We start from the raw sequence: 24,597 nt of genomic DNA, 5'->3' as shown, positions 1-24,597 counted from the left end.
AGAACAATAGGGAGGTTCCTTAAAAAACTAAATAGAGAACTACCATATGACTCAGCAATCCCACTCCTGGAAATATATCCAGAGGAAACCCATAATTTGAAAAGATACATGCACCCCACTGTTCATTGCAGCAGTATTTACAATAGCCAAGACTTGGAAGCAACCTAAATGTCCATCAACAGAGGACTGGGTAAAGAAGATGTGGTGTATATATATATATATATATATACACATGTATATATATATGAATATTACTCAGCCCTAGAAAAGAACGAACTAATGCCATTTGCAGCAACATAGATGGACCTATAAATTATCATACTAAGTGAAGTAAGTCAGAGAAAGACAAATATCATATGAGATCACTAATATGTGTAATCTAATAAAAATGATACAAAAGAACTTACAAAACAGACTTGGAGATTTAGAAACCAAACTAATGACTAGCAAAGGGGAAATGTGAGGGGAAGGATAAATTAGGAGATTGGGATTAACATATACACACTATTATATATAAAATAGTAACAAGAACCTACTGTATAGCACAAAGAAATCTACTCAATATTTAATTATATCCTATATGGGTAGAGAATCTGAAGAAGAATGGATATATTATAGTGTAACTGATTCACTTTGCTGAAACTAACATAATATTGTAAGTCAACTATAGTCCAATATACATATATATTTTTTCAAAAAGGAACCCTGCATAAAGAGCTTTGTGTATGGTTAGGACTGGCTAAGATTAAAATTAATTTAACTGAATTAATTAATTCTGACATTAAAAGTAATCTGATGCAAAATTAGAATTTGGTTTTCTCTCTCTGTTAAGAGGACAAAGTTTTCTTGGAATATTGAACTATCAACTTTGATAAGGGATTGTAAATTTTCTTACCTTTTAAGTAATCTGTTGTAACTTTCTGTATTTGCCTTTGAATCTTTTACTGTCACTTTGATTAAGTGAATAAATGTTGTTTCACAGTCACCTACAATCCTACCTGACCAAGTGTTTTAAAATCTTTTGATATCTTTGACAAACTTCCCCCCAATAACATTTTAAATAAAATCCTTTTGACCTCTAGCTAACTTTGGGATATTTAAGAGAACCCCTGAAACACATCAAGGAGAGATATTAAACTAATTAGGCTTACTTGGTATGTTAAATTACATGGGAAGCATTGTCAAATGAGTGATAAACTTAAGTTGTATAGGTAAATGTGTTTAACATAAATTTGCTAGAAGTTATATGAAATTCCTAAAATTCAGGTATGTTCGCATTTATTACCAGTCTTCAAACATTGTATTTTACAGAAACAGCCAAATTTCCTTCAAGAACAACTGTCAATTGCAAATCTTTAACCAGGAAATTTTAAGTCTTTTGTCATTTATAGACAGTTATTGTTTTACTAAGATGCTTTTTCAAAAATGAAGATTTTTTTTGTCAAAAAAGAAGATTCATAGAAAGGGCTTTTGGACAAATAGTTTCTGATAACTTTCAGATCATACCACTAAACTGGTGAGAAATTATAGAACTCTAAAAAGACCTAATGGATTAATAAAACTGCTAACAAAAGATCAAGGTCAACAAAAATTAATTATATGGACTGAATAAACTGATTATAATTTTTATAACTTTTTATCTGAAATGTTCCTGGGTTTTTAATCTTTGCTTTCCAAATATAAGGAAACCTATCCTGTTACACTAACTATGACTTGAACTGAAACATCTTTTTCTTCCTACCTAATCCCTCCATAATCTGGAAATTTAGTATTCTCCTTTTCATGGTAACATACTTATTTACATATGTTCACTGAGGATCTTTTCTCCTTATATTAAATACAATTGGAAACGTTTGTTCTATTGCCAAGGCTTTGATTGGAATGTCACATTTGAGAATGTGTACAGTATCAGATATGACCAGACAGCCTTAAAGAACTGAGATTGACTTTATGGAGCCATAATGTCCTTTGGAAAAAGCAGCCTGGTACCTTGCTTACAGGGTTCCCAGTAACATCACCAGGTAAGTAAGGAAGGTTATTTCCTGGCAGGCACGAGAACCACAGGATATTTTTGGGATCTCAAGAGAAGAATTTGCCCAAATCTGTAGATGTTACAGGCAAATATGATGGCAAGTCCTTGGCATGGCTTCATGGCCTTGAGAGGCACTTAAAATTTCAATTTGGAGATTCCTTTGAAAAGTTCCAGCAAAGCAGATTTAAGAGTCTATATGGTTAATTACTATTCTTGCTAGATTTAGGTAATTAATCAGGCCAAATTTAATGACATTAAACTTATTCTGCAAACAAATTAGTCTTAATTTGCTTTTCTTTGATAGAAGTGAGGGTGATTTTTAGGGAAAAAAAGATGTTTCAGCAGAAGCTACAATATACACGTACCGATATTAGGTTGTAGTTGCATTAATCATCTTTGAGGTTTTGTTTTTCTGTAAACTGAACTGGATCCTGAATTTTTCTAGTTTCCTCAAATATTTGGCTGTAACTCTTCAAACTAATGTTTCTAATTTTCTCCTGCTTCTCCTTTTCACTTGGAATCATTGAGAACTAAAGCTGCCCTTTTCCTAAAGCCCTGTAAACTGAAGTTGAACAACTTGATATAAACTTGAGAGAGGTCACCATGATTGCTGTATTTAGACAAACCTCATGATTGTTGATGTGTGTCTCATATAGTTTAGCTGAATGCTCAAGGAGATCATTAAACACATTTCAAACTGCAAAAGATGCTTCGACCTGACATCTAGAAATTTTCTTGACTAACAGCTCTTAGGATTCAGACACTGGGTTTATAAGTTGCTCCAATCATTAACCTTTGTTTTTCTTTTGTCTCCACGGAAATGCCACTTATTAAATATCTGAATGCTTGCACCCTATAGGCCCAACTTTAAGAGCCCACCTGCATCACTGCTTCCTGAAATGAACAGACCTATTGTCAGGACTGTGATTCAATGAAATATAAAGCAATCTAGCAAATCAAATAAAATTCCAGGCTGTTAAACATCTAGAAGTTTCAAAGGTGGGAATGTAGGGGAACAAAATCTGCCACCCCAAAATATGTCTGGCATGAGAATTATTTCAAGCTGAAGACAATCAAGGCCCAAAAGACCCCAGGAAGAAACTTTGGCTGCACTGTTGACTGCCTTAGGAATTTAGATTAGAGGACCTATTACAGGAATAGAGCTATTATAGAAACATTTGCAAAGAATTATGGACTATGTATGGCGAGGAAACTCTTAGAGATCAGAGTCCACTCTGTGTCCCATTGTCTGTGCACAGACCAGCAAACATTTATTTCCTCAGTATTTGCTTTTAATCTCTATGTGAATTGCCTTCCTCTCCCTTTGAATTCTCAACTCACTATCCCCAGCATCCTCTTTGGTCTTTAGCTGAAAATAATATTTAAGGTGAGGGTTTGGGCCATTTTTGTGTGTTTCTCAGTTTTCCTGGGTCTCTCCTGCATTATACATGTTATTAGATTTTGTTTGATTTTCTCCTGTTAATCTGTCTCATATCAATTTAATTCTTAGACCAGCCAGAAGAACTAGGAAGGGTGGAGGAACATTTTTTTCCTCTCTGATAATACTGATAATACCTGCTTTAAAATTAATTAATGGTATTTTTCAAGTGTGTCTATTAAAGAAAGGTAAGAGAAAAAAATATTTCTATGGCCCATGGTGGCTCCATAATTTTAGCATAGAAGAGGTTTTAAGACTGTATTTGGCAGGCAGAAATATTCAAGTTATTAATCTCAATTTGTGATTCTGCAAGCACATCATATATGGGTTTTTTCATTTTTTATTTTTTTTATTCATTTTGCTTTTGAGGACTGCAGGTGTGGTATATGGAAATTCCCAGGCAGGGGCTGATTTGTAGCTGCAGCTGCCAGCCTATGCCACAGCCACAGCAATGCGGGATCTGAGCCATGTCTGTGACCTATACCACAGCTCAAGGCAATGCCTAATCCTTAACCCACTGAGCGAGGCCAGGGATGGAACCTGCATCCTCATGGATACTAATGAGGTTCGTAACCTGCTGAGCCACAATGGGAATTCCTATGTGGGGCTTTTTAAAGGATTGTCTGTAAAATTAGTAAAAATTAAAACTGTCAAAAGATACTTTTATTTACCCTTATATAATATTGAGAAAATATAGATTATATTAAATAATGTAAATTTTACTTTATTTGTGGTGGCCTTTTGAGTGTGCTGTTTGAGATTATATGGGATAAAGTCCCTGCCCTGGCCACTCCATTATTATCATAATCTGTGATCAAATCATATGAAAGAGGGCTTTATTTCAAGGTGAGACCACAACTACCTAGACTGCAATGTGATTTAATTTACCTCTGGATATCATTCAGTTCTTAAGTTGTAATTATCATCACTCTAAGGTAAAATTTCAAAAACAAGATCTGGTGGCTGTGTAGTAGTACGAGGCCTTTCATGAAGATGTTTTGCCTCGACTGTTATTTTCCGTATGGACTCTGCTCCATCCTGACTAGATTCTTTCATCTCCTAGACCATTCTCTTATTCTCTTTTATACAATTTCCAGAATTCTAAACTGGAATGGTACATGGTACCATGACCATGTTTCCTTTTCCCATCCTTTGAGGATTCCTAAACACTTCCATCAATTGCCTTAAAGAATTTTACAACATTTGAGTCAAAATGTGGATTAGAGGTTGCCTCTGACACTCTCGTTTGACAGATGTGGTCACTGGGATCTAATGAAAGTTAGGTGACTTGCTCACCAAAGCCCAGCTGGGATGCAGGTCTTCTGCCTTCTAGTCCAGTGCTCTTTCCCACAGTGCTAGGATTTCTTTGCTTCCTGTCATCTTCTCCTGTGTAGCTAAACTATTTACCCATCCTTCCCATGGCTCTCTAAAGGAACTTTTCTTTTTCCTAAGAACTGTTTTTCAGGCTTGGTAGGGGTTACCCCTTCATTAAGCTTTGACTTATATTCCCTGCACTAGTAAGTTGGCAACATCTATTCTCTCTGGCTAAATGCTCCCTGAGCTGAGATAAATCTTCAAAAGCAGAAGATCTTGTCAACTGAACTCATCCTTCCTAAATATCCAAGAAGGAAGTGAAGTAGATGACTTTATTTAAAAAGCAATACTAATAACCTAAATATGACTTAATTTGATTAGATGGTAACATTTATTTTCTCCCAAGGTTAAAGTAAGGTAGGCTTATTTTGATACATTCAAGTTCTTAATTATTTAAATGCTAATATTTTAGGATATGTCATCTTGGATCCCCAACAATAGCATCATAAGTAAGCTTCAGTATAACAGATTAGATTGTTTTCACAGAAGGAATAAAAATATAAAAACAAATAACTTAACAAAGCCCAATCACAAAAACTCAATCTCATCTTTGAATTCTCAAATCCTCTTCATTCCCACAGCCAATTATCCATTAAGAACTGTTTCTGAAGAGTTCCTGTTGCGGCTCAGTGGGTTATGAAACTGACTAGGATCCATGAGGATGTGGGTTTGATCCCTGGCCTTGCTCAGTGGGTCAAGAATCCGGCATTGCTGTGAGCTGTGGTATAGGTCGCAGATGCAGCTCAGGTCTGGTGTTGCTGTGGCTGTGGTGTAGACTGGCATCTGCAGCCTGGGAACCTCCATATGTAGCAGGTGCAGCCCTAAAAAGCAAAACAAACAAAAAATCCAAACGAAACCAAATCAAAACAAAACCAAACCCCACCACAAACTGTTTCTGAAAAGTGTTTCCTACATTTACGTTTTCATTTCTATTACACTGGCGTCACCTTATCACCTGAGATAAGATTCTTTGATTCTCTCAATCTGTTTTCAGATCCTCATAGTCAAAATAAACTTGTTTCTCTACTTTTTTTGTAGTGCTTTGTCAAAAACCGTCAGTGATTCCTGACTGCCTCCAGGATACTATTCTATTCTAATTTTTCTGGTATTCAAGGATTCCCAATAACTCAGTTTAAATATACCTTTAAAGTATTAATTTCATTATATTTTGTTGAGCCTGACTCTGTGTCAAGTTCTTTGTATTTTCACTGAATCTGCATCAAATCCACATGGCTAATAAATGGCAAAACGGGACTAGAATCTGGGTCTGTCTAGCACATAAAGCTGGTCTCCTAGGCACCCTAGTTCCCAAAACAGACCTCCTCTGCCTCTAGCCAGTCTAGTTTCTTTATAGTCCAAAAGATGTCTTATTCAGAGTCAATCCCAGTCTCATGAAAGAAATTTCACAAGGAATTTCTTTCTTTCTTTTTTCTCTTAGCTTTTCTAAAGTTCTTATCATTTTCCAGGAATCGCTCATTGATGTATTTGTTTTTATTTTTAAATCTTTTTATTCTTTTTAAGTCGCACCTGTGGCATGTGGTAGTTTCCAGGCTAGGGGTTGAATAGAAGCTGCAGTCCCCAGCCACAGCCACAGCAACGTCAGATAGGAGCTGTGTCTGTGAGCTACTCCAGAGCGCATGACAGTGCTGGATCCTTAACCCACTGAGAAAGGCCAAGGATAGAACCCACATCCTCATGGATGCTAGTCGGGTTCTTAACCCATTGAATCACAACAGGAACGCCACTCGTTGGCTTATTTATTCAATTAATATTTATCTGAACCTATTTTATTGGATCTTTCTCAGACAGTCTAGATTCTATTTATCATCTGCTTCTTTATCAATTTTTTATCTGTAGGACCCACATTTGCTCTGAGTCATACATTACAATGTTACCTGTACATTTTTAAAAAAAAATAAATGCAGAATTGATATCTCAGTGAGTTAACTTAGGGTACTACTTTTCAAGAAACCTATTAAAGTGAAAGTATACTGTGTTAGACAATAAAAGAGAATCCTTCAGCCTTGAAACCTAATGAAGACCTGGTATGAAAAGTGTTAAATAAAATAAAGCTAAAGGCTTCAAAAGAGTCTATTAAATATTGACAAAAGGGACATAAGTTACTGGCACTAGCTATCTTAATGCATAATGGCAAGCAATTTTGTCCATTGCATAAACAAAATAATCTAAGAAAGTATGATTATATATGGTTAAAGGGATCACTATTTCAGTTTAAGAAATTTCAGTTTCAAAGAAATAATACTAAAAGATAGAAACAAAAACATGTTTGCTGTGAATATCAAAGGAAATCTGATACTTCCAACTGAACTCAAAGATAAAAATCTGAGATATAGGTATTTTTATAACTCAGTTTTAATCTATTTTAGTGTAGCAAATAAAACATACCACCTTTAGGAAATTTTTACTACTTAGAACAATATAATTCAGCACATTTTAGAAATTAAAAATTGCATTTTTCATAAACTGATTTTAAATGCCAACGGTATTTGGTTTAAAATTTATTTTATTGTATATATAAATATGTATTTGATTCACTAAATAGATCTACTTAAACTTTATGTACAAGTACTTTAAATTTCCTGTCAAGTTTTTGAGAGAAAATAGTAAAGTATTAATTTTTCTCTTTCATTTAAGGTTTCAGGTTCATTAGCAGAAGACTTGTATTTAAATATAACTTAAAATATATTTTAATTGATCTCTTTTCATCTACTCTAACTTTTGGCTTGGATTTTGGTTAGGTGGAAGAATGGCACAAACAGAAAAAGGAAATTGAATGAAAAAATGTTTTGAGAAACAGAGATTATAACCTAACGGGGTCTTTTTTCTTTTTAGTCTTTTTTGTCTTTTTAGGGCCACACCCACGGCATATGGAGGTTCCCAGGCTAGGGGTCTAATCAGAGCTATACCTGACGGCCTAAGCCAGAGCCACAGCAATGCCAGATCTGAGCCACGTCTGCGACCTACACCACAGCTTATGGCAACACCAGATCCTTAGCCCACTGAGCAAGGCCAGGGATCAAACCGGCACCCTAATGGTTCCTAGCCAGATTTGTTTCCACTGTGCCAGGACGGGAACTCCGCTAATGGGATCTTCAAAGGAAGCTATCTGAACTTGCCATTCAAAGGGGGCTCATAGCTAGGAGAGTATGTGACTTTACTTTTATTCTTGAAAATAGCTGAAGGTTAAGAATTCTAAGTACATGTGTCTGCAAAATTTTTGTTTATGCTGTTCCAAGTGAAACATAAAGCTTTTATCTTTGAGAGCAACAGGGCTCATAATCATATTTCAAAAAAGAAATATATTCTTTATTTTTATTAAAAATTTAAATAGGAAGAAATGACAAAAAGTTTAAATTATTAAAGTAGCTTCTCCTATTCCTATGGTGTTAATACTAGATCATATCACACAGTCTTTCAGCTATTTGCTTCTCCTCAGAGGTTGGGTACTTTTTAAAATTACCAGTTTGGGCACTTTCACTTACTACTTTTCAATATATTTAATAAACTGCAGTTAATATGAGTTCAATACTTTTCACTTTACTGAGCAACAAAATAGATAAAAATGATGTTTTGTCTCAATTTCAGATTATCCAAAAGAACTAGAAATCACTGCAGAACCACCACCAATTCTCTCCCTGGATATTACTGACATATTTCATAGGAATTCAAAGTATACAACAGATCTGCCTGACATAACTAATATCTATGTGACTGTCAAATTCTAACAAATAGTCCACTCAAATATTGACTTTTTTTCCCTCAGGCAATCCATACATCTGGCATCCTAAAATTTAGGAATAAATAGATCAGGAATAAATAATGTGCCTTCAGTATATCCTGTACTTTTCATTAAAGGAGTCAATGAGTGAGAAAGTCAAAGTTAGATTCTATATGACCTCTGGCAAAATGCATTATCTGCTGAAAGTTCAGTTATTAGGTTTCTGGATTTGGTGATCACTGTAATGTCATTACACTACATAAATAGCATAGGTTTTACTAAAATCAAATTTCTATTTTGTATGTATCCTCTTATGTATCTTCCTAATCACATGACCAACATGGTTCCTGCTTAGAAGACAACAATCTTTAGCAAAAAAAATCCTTCCTAAATAAATTTTTCATTAAAAACTCTCTACCATCCAATTTTTAGATATTGCAAGATTTTAGACACATTTGAAACAAAGCAAAAACTGTGTTTCTGAAAGATAATGACTATATACCATTAATTCATTGCCTAAATTCTTATTCTCTCTGCACATTTCTTCTCTTTCCAAAAATTTCCTTTGTGATCTCAGTTAACTAATCATAAAGCTTTCTAAAGTCCATGAGTCACATCTTTGGAGAACTCAATGACAAAGAACTATTGCTGGATAGAATCTGAAAGCTGATTCCTCTATAATCATATGACTTCTTCAAATATTTCAAAGTCTGGGTGCTTTGTAAATTCTCTCACTGGTTTCTCACCTTGGATTTCTCTCCTATGCAAGGAGCAATTTGAAATAGAGTACCAAAGGCAGGGAATTCTGATGATTTCCATGGACAACATAAAATGTGAGAGGTAACATTGGAAACTATTAAAAGCAATATAAGAGGCATGGGAAGAAGTTCCATGAGCATGCTCAAGATAACATAACCTCCCTTTTTTTCTAACCACACTTTTCATATAGTATCTTAAAAATTTAATTTAAGCCTATAACTATACACTGGAAGTCTAACGAGCATATTTCAAAATATATATTATTTAAATTATACCAGCTGCCTCTTTTAATAAAAATTTTTTCTTATATATTTTCTAAAGATACACTTTGGATTTTAGTTTTAATTATTTTTATAACCCTATTATTCTCTATAGTTTGATTATCAGTAACTACTCATATTTTATATATAGTGAAATTAACAGCTGAATGACAATTTCCTAAGGCCTATGTAGAAATCTAATCCTTAATGGAAAACTTACACTGATACTTAATAATGATGGAAAACATAAATGCATTAGCTTATAACTAACATGGCTGTGTGAAGGTTTTTATTTTTTCCTGCTATAACATTTGCAAGTGGATGTTCAAATAGCTCTTATGTACAGGTGGCAATCTGGTTTCCTAATACTATTGGGTTAAAAAGTATGAATGTATAAAGAAAAAGGGATTAAAATAGGTGGGGGAGGGGTTTCCTTCAAATAAATGGAACCCATTCTTTTGAAAGAAAACTCCCCTCTTACCTTGATCCTGGAGCTGGTTAGTTCTCCTCTGTCCTCCTCCTAGGGGAGAAATACCCAAAGTTAAACAATAATAGAACATGGTCTTGTATTAAAGTCAAGTTCAGTTCTGGCTAATCCCTTCCTCAGGTCTCACAAGACACTACCAACTGTCTGATATACTGGGACATTCATTGAATTGAATTTAAAACCCATTTAAGGATTAAGCCAAAGGGGAATGAACTTTGTGTAAGAGAGACAAAATTGTTTGTTCTTTAATCAGTCTATTTTATTAGAGCACTAATAAACTGAAAACGGACCTAGAGCAGGATAATTTATGGCGGGGCATTGTTTGGGTAATTTTCATCAGCCAGAGTGAATCATGAAGGTTGTCCATGGGAATCACCCAGAATTCTTCAGGTAGAAAGAGGAAAGCTGTGATGACCTCAACCCATTTTCCTGGTGGTCTTCATGTATTTTTGAGGGTACAATGATAGTGCTACAAGCAAAACCATGTTTGGAGCTGTACTAAATCTGATGTGAACAAGAAATATAAAAATGAAAAACAAATCCAAGAAGTCATTAGATGGGAGCATTAGGAAAGTGTGGGAGATGGGTTTATAAAAACGATGTGCTTTATTTTTTCAAGACAGGGAATCAAGAGTAGGATAAAGATGGGATTTTTTTCCTCTTAATATGTCTCTATGTAACTAGGACTGTTGGTGTGTTTGGAGAGAAACAAGGCAGCATGGTGGAAACAGCATGGATTTGGGAATTAGACAATAATATGTTTCTATTCCAGTTCTGTCACTTCTCAGCAATTTGGCTTGAATTTCAGCAACTTCAACTGTCCAGATGAAGATAATAAAACCAATTTCAAGGAGTTATGAGTGAAAATATATTCATAGACTTTTGCTTGGTATGTAGTAGGTATTTTATTTCTTTTTCATTTATGTGCTTGCTGATATGGTCTTTCCTTACTCGAATTACTTTGTCTTTTTTGAGACCACTATCTAATGAACTGAGTTTAGGGTCAATTCTGAGATACCCTTTGGCATAATTTCAGAGATAGTGACTTGCTCTCATAAAAAAAAATCAAATACCAGACAACTGATTGAATTCTGTGAGACATGGAGGAAAGTGGAGACCAAGAATGAGCCTGAACCCATACAAGATCATGTGCTATTGTTATTTAACTTTGGGTAACTTATTAAAATTCTTTATTAAGTAAAATAACATCAAGTGAGAAAATGGATGTACTTTGGAATCTCGGATTGTCACAATATATTCCAGAGATATCAAAATGAAGGATATTGTCATCATTAATCAAATGGCTATTATGAAAATGTGCAGGGAAAAAACACCGTATGGCAGATTCTATATTACATTAATATTACCACTTATTTAGCATCATGTTCATCCTATGAACTTTAGTCACCTTAAAGTGATATAAATATGGCACAATAAAACTCCTCTGATTACATACGTACATGTTTTTTCTCATGTTCTTCCTTAGAAACTTTAACTTTGTATATTTAATGAATATTCTAAGAATGGTTATTTTGGGAAACCAGCTTTTTATCCACTATACTCTATAAATTCTAAAGAATATATACAGAAGTAGCCACTTCCTTTTTTTCTAAAACAAATACATTCAGAAATTATAAAGCTGTGCTATCAAGAGAAAAAGGAATAAATTACATTTTATGATATACCTCCTTCATCCATGGAACCCACTTATATGATAGAGTTTTGATGGAAATGTCTTTATATTTTGAAGTGATCTGAGAATCTATGACTAAAAACGATTGCAGGTACACTGCAGGATTGGCTAAAATTACAGTGGCTGTGCAGTCTTCATGCTTCAGAATTTAAACTGATTGTTATATGTGACACAGGTAAAAATGAAAAATAAATAAAGTAGTACTAAAGTTATTGGTACCCTTAAAAATCAAACCTTGCAGGTATTACATATTGAAACATCATGGGATACCACATTACAAAGATTAAATTTTTATCAAATTGAGATGTGGAAATAAATGTTTTATTCATAAGAAAACTCAAAGCAAGTCCTTCTACATGTATGTCCTTCCCTTTTGCTGTTTCGTTTTAGCTTTCATATAATCCAATGAATTTTGTCAGATTTGTACCTTGCCAAAAATTTGATGTCAGTATATAATTTTAAGTGTTTGTATGTATATGTTTGTATATATAAGCACACAAGAACCATGCGTCCCCAGCTCTGTGGTTGTTTCAGAGAAGTACTTTCCTTAAATATCTATTTCACAATGTAGACAGACTTTGATAAAACAGTTATTTACTGAATTAGTGAACTATTTAATTCCAAAGCCTGTTGAGCTTCTAGGAATGATTTTTCCCTCAGTCTTATTAAGTATCCACAAGCTCAAAGAGGTTTAAGAGAATTCTTTGGTTGTTTTTCTAAAGATAGTTCAGGGCATGACTCAGAATCTCAGACCCTCAAGGTGAGAAGGGAATTTAGAGGTCACTGTCTTCTCTAAGTGTACTCTCTAAGAGATGTGAGAGCTGCTTCTACTTCTATTTGAACAACTCTGATGTTGGGAGTCATAGCCAGTTTTCCTCCATTTTTTGGTACCAGTTTAAATTGTTATAAAATCTTTCTTTGTGTTGACCTGAAATCTCCTCCTGTGTAATTTCTTCAAATTAGCAAGAGTTAGTTTAGTTTTTAAGGTGAATGAAACATTATTTATTAAAAGGTTTTTTTTTTTGTTTGTTTGTTCGGTTTGGTTTTCTTTTCCCATAAGAGCACTGGAGAGAATCAGAAGTTCTCAGTTCCAATCTCAGCTGTGTGGGACTGTGGGCAAGTCACTTAACAGCTCTAATTCATAATGTCCTCCTTTATAACAAAATGACACCATAAGAGGGTTAAAAGGAGCAAGTAAAGAATACACATGTGGAAGTGGTCTGAGAGCTATAATGATGTACTATTATCATTGCTGTTTCATTTAAGAAAGAAACACACTGCTCAGTAATTTCTAGAGCTCTGCATTAGGCCAAATTTAAACATTACATCTTTTAGGTGAATAACTGAAAAGAACATTAATTAAATGATAGATTAACTGATTCCTTATCTTATATGATATTATCATTGCTATATAATTTCATAGAAGGTAATTCTTTTTTTTTTTTTTTTTTTTTTTTGTCTATGCCTTTCATTTTTACTCTGGGAGACAATCAGGTCAGTTTTTCTTAGATCCTGTTTACGTCTCTTTACCTCGGATTAGCCTCAAATATAAGCCAAAGGTTAGAGCCTCGATTTAGGGCTTGGTTTCATTTTAGGCTCTCATGCTTTTTTTAAAAAATTACTTTTCTTTTTTTTTCTTTTCTAGGGCCGTACCCGCGCATATGGAGGTTCCAAGGCTGGGGGTCTAATCAGAGCTGTAGCTGCGAGCCTACACCAGAGCCACAGCAACGCAGGATCCCAGCCGAGTCTGCAACCTACACCACAGCTCATGGCAATGCCGGATCCTTAACCCACTGAGCAAGGCCAGGGATCAAACCCGCAACTTCATGGCTCCTGGTGGGATTCGTTAACCGCTGAGCCACGACGGGAACTCCTAAATTACTTTTCATGCTAAAGGCATGAGCAACATAAAGGCAGCTGTACTTGCTGATAATACTTTTTTTGTGGTTCTTATTGTAAATGTTTGAAAAGAGGGGAGACTAGGGCCAGGAAATCTGACGATGCCTTCCCTTAGTTTCTAGTAGGATTCTGGCTTGTTACCATATCAAAAAGAATGTTCAGAAGCTGCATATCTCTCAGCTCCAAATATAAAACAACTAGGCTTGTATAATAGCAGAGGCCTTGCAGATAGTTCTTGACAATTTTTATATAGTCTTTTGCATAGCGAAGCAACAATGGAGAGGGGTCCATATACACATATTTTCTTTAAAAATGAGTTGTTTGCATCACATTTGTTTGACTGACTCCAATTTAATTTTTATTTTAGCTAACTCCCCAAACAGTTAACACTTAGAGAAAATGGACTGAATTTTTAACATTTCTGTAAACAATTATTTGTGCATTAATTTCTTTACCAAGTACCCTAGGAAAAAAGTAAGATAGTTAAAATTTAGGTTATTTCAATACAATGTGATGACTTGTGTGGTCAGTGGTGATAGATTTCTTTCACATTTTGGTATTGTACACTGTGAAAGGCAGAATTAATGCTAAGAAAATTTTAATGCCTGCAATTTTTTCATTGTTGAGTTGTGTGATGGTGAAGGAGCATATTGAAATGGCTCTACAAAGTTTTAGAAAGTGTATTTCATTCTGTGGATGAGTCGTAACAATGATTTTTAGCTTTTCAGAAAGTGTGGTATCTGTCCATTTCTGGTTTATTTAAAATAAACTACTTTTAAACTTTAAAAAGTCATTTCCGGGATTAAGGGGGATAAACAATATATTCACAGCATCTCTGACTTCTGTTAGCATGATTATTTATAAAGTGTTTTCATAATAAATATAATGCCTATATCTGAGAAGCCTTGAGGCTAGGCTAGCTATTTTGGAGAGTCAAATGGTGACTTTCTATTCAGGTGTTGCCAAGAGCAAATGATACTATGTTTGTGGCAAAGCTATCTCAAATGTACATTATTTCATTCTGAAAACAAGAGTTATGAGAAACATTAAAATAAATGAGCTACAATATTTTCATTACTAGTTAGATTATACAGAATATAAGTCTAGGAGTTTCCTCTATGGCACAATGAGATCTGCGGCATCTCTGCAGTGCTGGGACACAGGTTCCATCCCCCACCAACACAGAGGGTTAAGGATCTGGTGCTGCTGCAGCTGCAGCATGGGCCACAACTGTGGTCAGAGCTGATGCCTGGTCCAGAAACTCCATATGCTGCAGCGTGGCCAAAAGAGAAAAAAAAAAAAGAAAAAATCTGACTTCAGCGGCTGGGGTTATGCAGAGGTGCGGGTTTGATCCCTGGCCTGGCACAGTGAGTTAAAGGATCTGGCATTGCTGCAGCTATGGCTTGGATTCAATCCCTCACCCAGGAACTTCCATATTCCAAAAAATGGAATATAATTTTAAATCAGGTTCTTTACTATTTTCCAGTTTTTATCTTCCTTCTCTTAAACATGAATAATAAACCAGCCCCATCTTGGCTGATATTATCTTTAGAGACAAAAGGAAGCTAACAATGTCTTAAATTGTAGATGAGTGGTTTCCCATATGCTATGCTGAAACAAAGGAAGACATTTTCATTTTAATGGAAAGCCATTATTTACTTCTGATGTATTAATTAGATGTTTATAACTTCTTTAAAACTGCATTAAGGCACCAGTGTATGGAGTTCTATATTTTTACTATTGTATCTCCACAATAAAGTGAATTTTATAGTACTTTATTGTAGGTATTTTCCAGTTTTATGGTACATCTGATTACCATACTCTCTCCAAAGTCGTTTGTGTGTCTTTAATATATATATATATATATGTATATATATACATATATATATATGTATATATATATATATATATTTTTTTTTTGTCTTTTTGCCTTTTGAGGGCTGCTCCTGCGACACATGGAGGTTCCCAGGCTAGGGGTTGAATTGGAGCTGTAGCCACCGGCCCACGCCAGAGCCACAGCAACACCAGATCCAAGCTGTGTCTGTGACCTACATACACCACAGCTCACGGCAACGCTGGACCCTTAACCCACTAAGCAAGTCCAGGGATCAAACCTGTAACCTCATGGTTCCTAGTCGGATTCGTTAACCATTGAGCCACGACGGGAACTCCTAAAATATTCTTTACATGTTAATTATTCCATGTACAAAGAGCTCCCTCCTTCCTCTCTTTGGCAGTCCCTCCCCGCCCTACCTCCATGCCCTTAGCGGAAAATGGCCCTGGAGCAACAAGGGGGAGGAATCTACTACAGCATGCTTATAATGTCTCTCTTCTTGCTTCTACTGAACTGCTCAGAGCGCTAAGAGTTATAGAAGAGTTGTGATCTCACTGAGAACATCAACGTTTCTTTTCCTCTGTGCAGAGGCCGCCCAGATCGTAATCTTCCTGGTGTCCTTTCCTTTAGGAAGGTGAATCTGGACAATAGGCTCCTACACAAACAATGCACAAAAAGCAAAAACAGCTACGACAAAAGAACGCCTGTTGCTCCACCTTGCTAATGTTCTGAGAATAAATTAACAGTTGCTTCTAAACTAAATATAGGCAACTTTGCAGTTGTCAGTTTCAAGGGCATTTACTATCAATGGTCTCTATAGCTTGGGGTCCTATAGGGAAGAAAATTAATCTGACAAATTTTCTTTAAAATTTGCATTTAGACATGGCCAAAGAGTAGTTTTGAGCTATGATCAGAAGTTACATTGTACACAGCAGGAATAAAACAAGTCTTTTTTGGAGAATTTAAATTATGGTCCAGAGAATCCTGAGTATAAGGAAATGGAGGCAAATTCAATAGAAAAGGAATAGCACTGATGCTTGATACGTTCAGATCTATCTTGGCAAATGAATGAAGGCAAATCATATCAGCATATCAGCATTTTTTTTTTTTACTAGCAGGAATAATGGAAAATATATAATGCCTGGTGAATCTTAAAGAAAGGCAGAAAATGCAGCATTTTTTTCTGCTTAATGAAGAGCTGTAATTTTAATCATCTCTTAATTGTGGGAAAGAGCTAAATAAAAAATCTAAAATTTCAAATGGCAGTGGAAAGTTCTATGTTTCCTTCTAATACCCAGCATCTAGAAAGGGAAGGGAGGAATGTAGATTTTCTAAAGGGGATTATTTTCCCCAGGACACATTTAGGATTGATACCTTTACCATGTAACACCTTGGCTTGTGAATGTAAAAATACTTCATACCCATATCTCTAATAGCAAACTGGGTAAATGTTTAAGTATATCACAACCAGGAGGATTTGTGGGTATCTGGATGTTTGCTGGAGGTGCAATTGATTTTTGTAGGAGTGTGTTTTCTAATCCCTAGCCCAAAAGACTAGGTTCCAAAACATAACGAGAAGATATGATATCTGTAGCATCTTTTAATACAGCACCAAGAAAAATGGAGAGTATTTATAAATGAAAACATCTTTCTCTCTCTCCATAATAGTTAAAAAAGCCCCCATACTTGTGTACTAATCTATTGCAGTTCATTTGCAAGAAACACGTTGAGTTCATTTACTTGAGGCCAAGTGCTGTTAAATAATACCAAGTACTCAGCTTTAAATTTCTGTACTTTTACATTTTACTAGTGTCTGCATTAAGTGCTAATAATTGACTTGTTACTAACACCAAAAATAGGTTACAAATTTATTCTTACACACAACATCCAGCAAACTCCTTCTTTCTAAAACTTTCAAGTACAGCTGAACTGATGATGAAATATATCTCATAAATTTTACATAGAAAACTGGTTCCTTAGAGATAATATATTTTTCACACATGAATTTGAATGTTAAACTTAATATATGTGTCCTAAAAAAATGCTCCAAAGTGGAAGAGACACAATTTGGTCCACAGAGAACACTACCTACCTAGATACAGATTTAGACTGGAGTCAAGTGTCCCCTGAGGCCAGTGTTAAATACTGAAATAAAAAGTCCAACGAAGATGTGCTATTCTAATTCCTATTCTTAGTATTTCCTCTACCCACCACACTGTTTCTGTGGAGGCTCTGAGTTGCCTGTTAAAAACTAAGCATGATGTGCCCCGTTGCCCTGCGTCCCTGTAACTGGGCATCAACAAGTCCAGCTGGGCCTCACTTTTTCCCCCCAGATTTCAACCACTCACTGAGTTCTTTTGGAACTGTTTTCTCTTGAAAGATTTTTTTTTTTTCCAATGGGGCATTTGTCTTATATTAGGCACAGTTCTACAAATATCTTTAGAGAAGGCAAAATTTGAATGGAGATTATCACTGTTAAATAAAAGTATGTTATAGACTAGTTTTTTAATGTGGCTTTGTTATTATTATTATTTATTATTATTATTATTGCCTTTTTTTAGGGCCACATCCATGGCATACAGAAGTTCCCAGGCTAGGGGTTGAATCGGAGCTGCAGCTGCTGGCCTACACCACAACTCATGGCAACGCTGGATCCTTAACCCACTGAGCGAGGCCAGGGATTAAACATACATCCTCATGGATACTAGTTGGATTCGTTTCTGCTGCACAACAGAACTTCTTAACGTGGCTTTAAACATTAGGGTCAAGTATACAAATCCTTACAAAAACTATTCAGAGAATTCTAAAGATATGATCCACTGATTTGTTCCTTGGAGGTACTTAGAGATATATATATACCATGAATATCTTTAAAAGGGGTATTTCTCATCTAACAACGAATTAACAGTCAGTAAATCTGTATTAACTAAATGGTGATTCACTCTAAACAGTCTTTATCAGTTTACTTACTGTGTGATAAAGTCGAGAGTATAGTAACTAGTGTAATATAGATAATATAGTAAAGAAAATATTATATTGATAATAAAGTATACAACTACTATCGAATAAATACATGTAATAGCATACTACATATCTACACTAAAGAAAGGTTATAAAGTTGATAGTATTGATAGTATAGTCAAAATAAACACACTTCCTCTTTCATCTAAACTCTATAGTCCATTGCAGTACCATTCACAGTGTCTGTTTTAAAACAACCTTAAAAATTTTCTTAGCCAGTGAAGGCTCTTACATTTGTTTTGGATTGCCAAGGGTATTGGAGAAGGGATGAGAAGGAAGTCATGACATTGATAGTAGTATAAATAGTATTGTACATGTGGAAGAAGATTCAGGAGAAATATCAAACCAGGGAGATAGTTGAAAGATAATGTAAGAGATTCTACCCTTTATCTCACACTAAGACCTGAAAGTTTACTTTAGAACCTAACTTAGAAAAATAAGAAATAATGCCTGTAAGATTTAAGTGTTTTCACTAACAGTTTGTAGGAACTTTTACATATAATTGCTTTCCTTTTTAATGTTAGAATCTATAGATTCTGAGTTTAACAACGTCAGTATACCTGGCATTATTCTATCACCTACAAATTGGAGAATCTATGTCAAAGTGCAATAAACCAATAATTTCTGAGCACACTTACGGCTTTCAGTAATTGAGAGCTGTTAGTGATAGGTTGATGGTTTTAACAGTTCCCCATTTAGGCCCAGCAAACACTAGTCTAAAATAAAGTCTCTTTGAACAATAAATAGCTCTGCATATCATTCTCCCCCATAAAGACGGCTGCCTGACATTACTGTTGTAGTATTTGTTACCTTAGTCACAGATATACTCTCTGTAATGATGACCCTCATTGCACTACATATAAACACATTTTTTTAATTTAATGTAAAATATAAGGACCCAAGCCCTGACTTTCCATCCTGATTATATAGCATACTCTTCCTCTTTTCTGTGATATTTATTCTGAAGCATTTTGACCAAACAGTAAGATCTGGAAATTTAAAACTCCCTGGATCAATGGACGATTGCTAGTGGCTTATCTGCATTCTCTTGTTATGCTTACATAGAAGGAAGAGTGTTTTCCTTTTCTTAAAGTCTCATGTTGCCCCATGATTTAAAACAGCAGCATTTGTAAGAAAGCCATAATGGCAATGAAACAGACCAGCTCACTGTATCCAGAACTAGGAATCAAAAATCTTGTTTAAAAAGATAGATCTTATAGGACAACAGATTAAGTCTCTACTCAACAAATAAGGCAGAAAGCTTTCAACGGTACTCTTGATGCCTTCTGGATCTTACTCTGATGACTGCAATTATTTTGAATATCATCATTGATACAGAAGGTGCCTATTAGTCCATCTCTATATTAATTTGCCTCTTTTGAAACAGAAGATTACTAGTTGAATGTGAATGAGAATTTAAGCTTAATGAGCCTCCTCCTTAGTTGGGCTGGAGGTGGGGGTAAGGTGAATGCTGGTTAGCCTTCAGTGTTCTCAAAGACAGGACAAAATGACTGTGGTTTTAGCATGCAGGGGCCAGCTTGCTCAGGAAATTGTGGCATGTATAAAACAAAGCACATAAACAAACTCTTCACCCAGGAAGCTGAGTTTAACAACTGCCTCATTAACAAGATCCAGGGGAGGACAGGAAAAGAGGGGGAGGCCAATAGCTGATTATTATACAGTTCTAGACAGATGAAGCCCTTCAGCTTCTCCCCAAACAATCCCTGTAGTGTGGATTTGACAAAGTGGCACATTTAAGAGGGAATATTCTTGCTATCAATGGGAGTCAGGCGCACCCGTATCTGAGGGCCAAATTCAGTCCCTGGAACTTGACTTTATCAGTAGACACAAAACAGAGGACAAGGCAACTACATCCACAGAGAATTAATTAAGAGCAAATGCTACATCCAGTGAATGTAATCAATAGTCTGAACACTGATCTACATATCAACCACCATTGCTTTCTCTTCTTCTATTCTTTTAAATTATTTACACTAAGGTGCCCTTAGAGCTACTATTTTGATACAGATTTATTTGCCATATAGCCGCACTGAAATTACATATTTCTCATATTGCATCATACCCTTAAAGACCAAATATCCTGATGCCACTTTAAGTTTCTGAATGGCTGAATACTTTTGGGGTAAAATTTTATCATGGAAAATTTGTTTGGCTTTCTCCGTGCACATTTCTCCAGTTATCACATAGGAAGTATGCTCAAATAAACCTGACTTCAGAATTGCCCAAGTCCACATTCAAATTTGCGTTTACTGGCTAACTTGTTCTATCTTCTTTAAAAAGTGTCCCTTTTGAAAATACCATGAAATCCTCTCTAATTATTATGGTGTTGTTTGCAAATATAAAATACTGATTTAACACAACCTTTTCAGTACTAGTATTTGTTTCTTATTATCTGTATCAATTCCTCCCCCACCCAACACACATACCCAAGTACACAGCGGTTCTCCTTTTAAAACCAATCATGTAAATCTTTATGTTTTCACTGCTAGTAGGCAACAGTACAGGTCCCATTACCTTCATTTTTCAAAGGCTTACCAGAAACATCATTTTTCAAGACCAGGTTCTTGGTTAAGTCCTTTAGCAAAGATTCTGATTTCTTCTTAAATTTGTGCTTTGTACGAATCTCTCCTAAGCAGCGCTGAGACCAGAGTAATTCGTCAGTTGTCACTTTTGACTCCAGCTTTGCTCTAGCCCCAGTAATTCAACAGCAGCCTTTATTACTTAAGGAAAAATAGGAAACTCTGCCTCCTGGACATAAACATGTGAATTTTCTATGTCCAGGACCAAAAGGGTGAAAAGGGCAGATTTTACCAACATTTCCTTAAGAATTAAAGTCCTACTTTAAACACATATGGACTGTTAACCACATGTGTGATGCTTTGCTCATGAGTCACATTTTAGGGGTCGATGTGTGAACAATTTTGGATTGTTACTGGGTCTAATTTTACAGATCTTACTTACACCATACTCCCTTTGAAACAGGCGAGAGTGTGATTGAGTAAGTACCATAAAATCAGAACCCATTTTTTCCCTCTGATCATGACTGTATTTATAAATAATCGTGATTTACAAAGTTAGAATTGACACATCAGGATTATTTAAAATGATGCCGTAATAAATGAAACATTGAAATGGAAAAAAAAAAGTGTTTTTCTAGAAGAGGTTGATTTCTTCTTACTCAGAAACTAGCAGGCAGGCATAATTAAAATAATAATGATAACATGTAGAATTATTACCGACACAATGAGAGTGTAGATTTTAGTGATCAAAAAATGTTGATGAGATATAGAAGCATAGGCTACCTATGTTTTAGGCCCACTGGAAGCAGCTAGTGTTCAACCAGTTTGGTTTTTATATGGCCTTAAAAGATATATGTCAATTATGATTAATTATTCCAGAATTTTAAATATTACCTGATTGTTGACCAAAAAAAAAAATGTGAAATGGAGAAAAAGAAAAACAAACATACCATGTTCACACACAAAATAAAATAATTCTCTCAGGGACATCAGGGAAGGTGGAATACTATAACAACACATGTTATATTGTTATACTATTCCACCCACCTTAATGAAGAACCCTTGGGCGTTGCTACTCCATAGCCTTTGGAATCCAGATTTCCTCCCACTTTCATCGTGTCACATGGCTTTCGCTGCTCAATGTACTCATTCATAGTGGACTCCAGGAGAAAGGCAAATTTGCCCTTGGATTTTCGGACACGAGCTACTCCCTCAGCCGTAGTCCTAGTGAACACTGATGGCTCTGCTGATCGCATGTAGGTCCACATCTTTTCATACACTGCTATTTTTGATCTCTGGAGGAAATGAAAATAAAATTAAATACAGGAAAGAAGGGAACAAGATGTTAATGTTGACAGAATGGAACAGGACCCTCTAATTCCAATTTGCCATAATAACATTATTACATTACTCAATTGTTTATTATTGTTATAAAATGTAGCCTGCTGTAAAGAGTTGTACTGGATTATAGCAAATAAGGAAAGTTGTTACATTGCTTTATTTTTGTATTTTTCATGCCTTCAAGTTTTAATGAAAATCATTCTAAAAGGACATATACAAAACGTGCAGTCCCTATCCAGTCAGTAGTTGACCACTGAAGGAGGAGGGAAAATCTGCCATAGTTTAAAAATCAAATACACATAAAATAAGAATCAAACTCTAGATCCACCAACAAATTTTTTAGACCTTTTCTAACAAAATCTCCAAGCAGAACACACATTCAACTTCAAAGAGAAGTAATTCTTGTTTTCTCATTTTATATTTTGGAGAGTTAGTTTTTCTAATCCTTCTAATCCTTCTAAATTTCTAATAGAAATTTATTTATTTTTGCCTATTTGGGTGCAATCTACATGCCTTCCATTACTTAATTTATACCAGTTCTTTCTGTGGGCATTTGAAATCATGTTAGATTTTTTTCATCCACACATTTTTCATGTGAAAATATATCCGAATGAACTCAAATGTCCCCAAAGGATATATTTAATAAAATATAAAAGCCTGAATCCTGCTTGGTATTTGATAATACAACGATAAACATAGACTTTTATCGGGTGCAACTCCTTTTGTTCAATAACAAGGTGTAGAAATTTTGTATCTGGATCCAAATAAAAAGTAACTGAGAGTTCATTCAAACTTAAAATCTATGCATGAGGCTAAATCCTGAGTAGTATGTATATTTATTTATGCTGACCTTGTTTTGTTTGCCAGAAGAGAAAATCTGACAAGAAGGTCTTCAATAATCAACAAAGAAACCAGATAGCAAACTTAAGAATACATGTTTTGGGGCAAAAGCAAATTAGGTGTACCAAGAAACTGATAAAAGTGATATTCAAAATTGTGGCTTCAAAAGATGGAGATTTAGTAACCAATAAACCTATATAATAAGCCACAAAGAACACCAAAAAAAGCTCCAGATATTTTATGTTAGTGATATTAAAATGGTGATAAATATCAGACGGGAAATAGATAGTGTCCTATGATGTTTTTATGTTTTGTTTTGTTTTGTTTGTCTTTTTGGGGCTGTACCTGCGGCAAATGGACGTTCCCAGGCTAGGGGTCTAATTAGAGCTGTAGCCGCCAGCCTATGCCACAGCCACAGCAACGGGATCCGAGCCACGTCTGCGACCTACACCACAGCTCATGGCAACGCAGGATACTTAACCCCCGGAGCAAGGCCAGGGATTGAACCTGCAACCTCATGGTTCCTAGTCGGATTCATTTCCGCTGCGCCGGGATGGGAACTCCTGTTTTTATGTTATTAACATTTAAAAATATCTCATGATATAGAGAGTCTGATATGTTTGTGTATGTGTGTTTAGATAATAACGGGTTACTTCTAGCTATAGATATCCTCACTTTAGAAATTCTACGCCAAGTATAATTCAATTGCAAAGACTCTATGTAGTTCCAGGACAGAATTCTCAACCACGAGATCCACCAGGAGGCCATCTTGCCAGGCCTCATTCATTCCATCTCTATTAATGAAGTTCTCTTCCACAGAATGAACTCTTCCAGTTTCCACTGAGTTCCATCTCTGTAGATTATAGATCTCTGGATCACGCATACTGATTGTCCTCAAACATCTATTCTGATGATTTCAGGTTAGAGAAGTGTTGGTAAGCAACATCACTTACCATAAAATACATTTAAAGAAATACATCAATAACTTGACAAGAATTTCATCCCAAAAGGTATAGTGTTCTCTATATACTGTTTACTTCACTACTTATACTACGTTGAAAACAGAGGAAGTAAAATCTGAGTATTAATTTGGGAAAAGTTTTTAATAATATGAGAATCATGCTAGTTAGCAATTTTCCACTTACTATTCAGTATCTTATTAAAGGAACAGGGAACAGCTAAACAAAACTAATAAATAGCACGATGGAAAAAAGAGTATCTTTAGGGCTTGGTAATAATGAAGATAATTTAACTATGTAGAATGCAACATAATATTAAAGCAAATGATTCCTTTTTAACAGGAATAAAATATCTTTAGGCCATTGATTTTTATAGAAGTC

At 35.2% G+C, this 24,597-nt stretch overlaps 1 protein-coding gene across 29 annotated transcripts in view; it reads right to left on the bottom strand.

Annotated features, from left to right (window-relative positions):
- Nucleotides 1-24,597, bottom strand: part of GRIA4 (glutamate ionotropic receptor AMPA type subunit 4) — a 362,056-nt gene that overhangs the window by 29,693 nt on the left and 307,766 nt on the right. For 14 of the 29 annotated variants that reach the window (XR_014815154.1, XR_014815156.1, XR_014815155.1 and 11 more), the window contains 2 exons: nucleotides 22,124-22,371; nucleotides 10,084-10,122 (listed from right to left, as the gene is read on the bottom strand). Coding sequence is in view for 16 of the 29 variants with exons in the window: in XM_084975908.1 (XP_084832034.1) it covers nucleotides 10,101-10,122; nucleotides 22,124-22,371 (270 nt within the window). In the remaining 13 variants the exon portion in view is untranslated. Of the gene's footprint in view, nucleotides 1-4,906; nucleotides 5,521-7,893; nucleotides 10,123-22,123; nucleotides 22,372-24,597 lie in introns of those variants that run through there. The other 15 variants (XM_084975905.1, XM_084975903.1, XM_084975907.1 and 12 more) reach the window with 2 other exon arrangements.

This window comes from Sus scrofa, chromosome 9 (genome assembly GCF_054392235.1).
Source record: "Sus scrofa isolate SSC_HxYL_T2T_F1_AM1 chromosome 9, Sscrofa_HxYL_maternal_Yorkshire_Landrace_v2.0, whole genome shotgun sequence".
In the NCBI taxonomy this organism is placed as follows: Eukaryota; Metazoa; Chordata; class Mammalia; order Artiodactyla; family Suidae; genus Sus; species Sus scrofa.
Note: the sequence above shows the minus strand (reverse complement) of the source record. Positions and strands in the feature narration are given on the sequence as shown.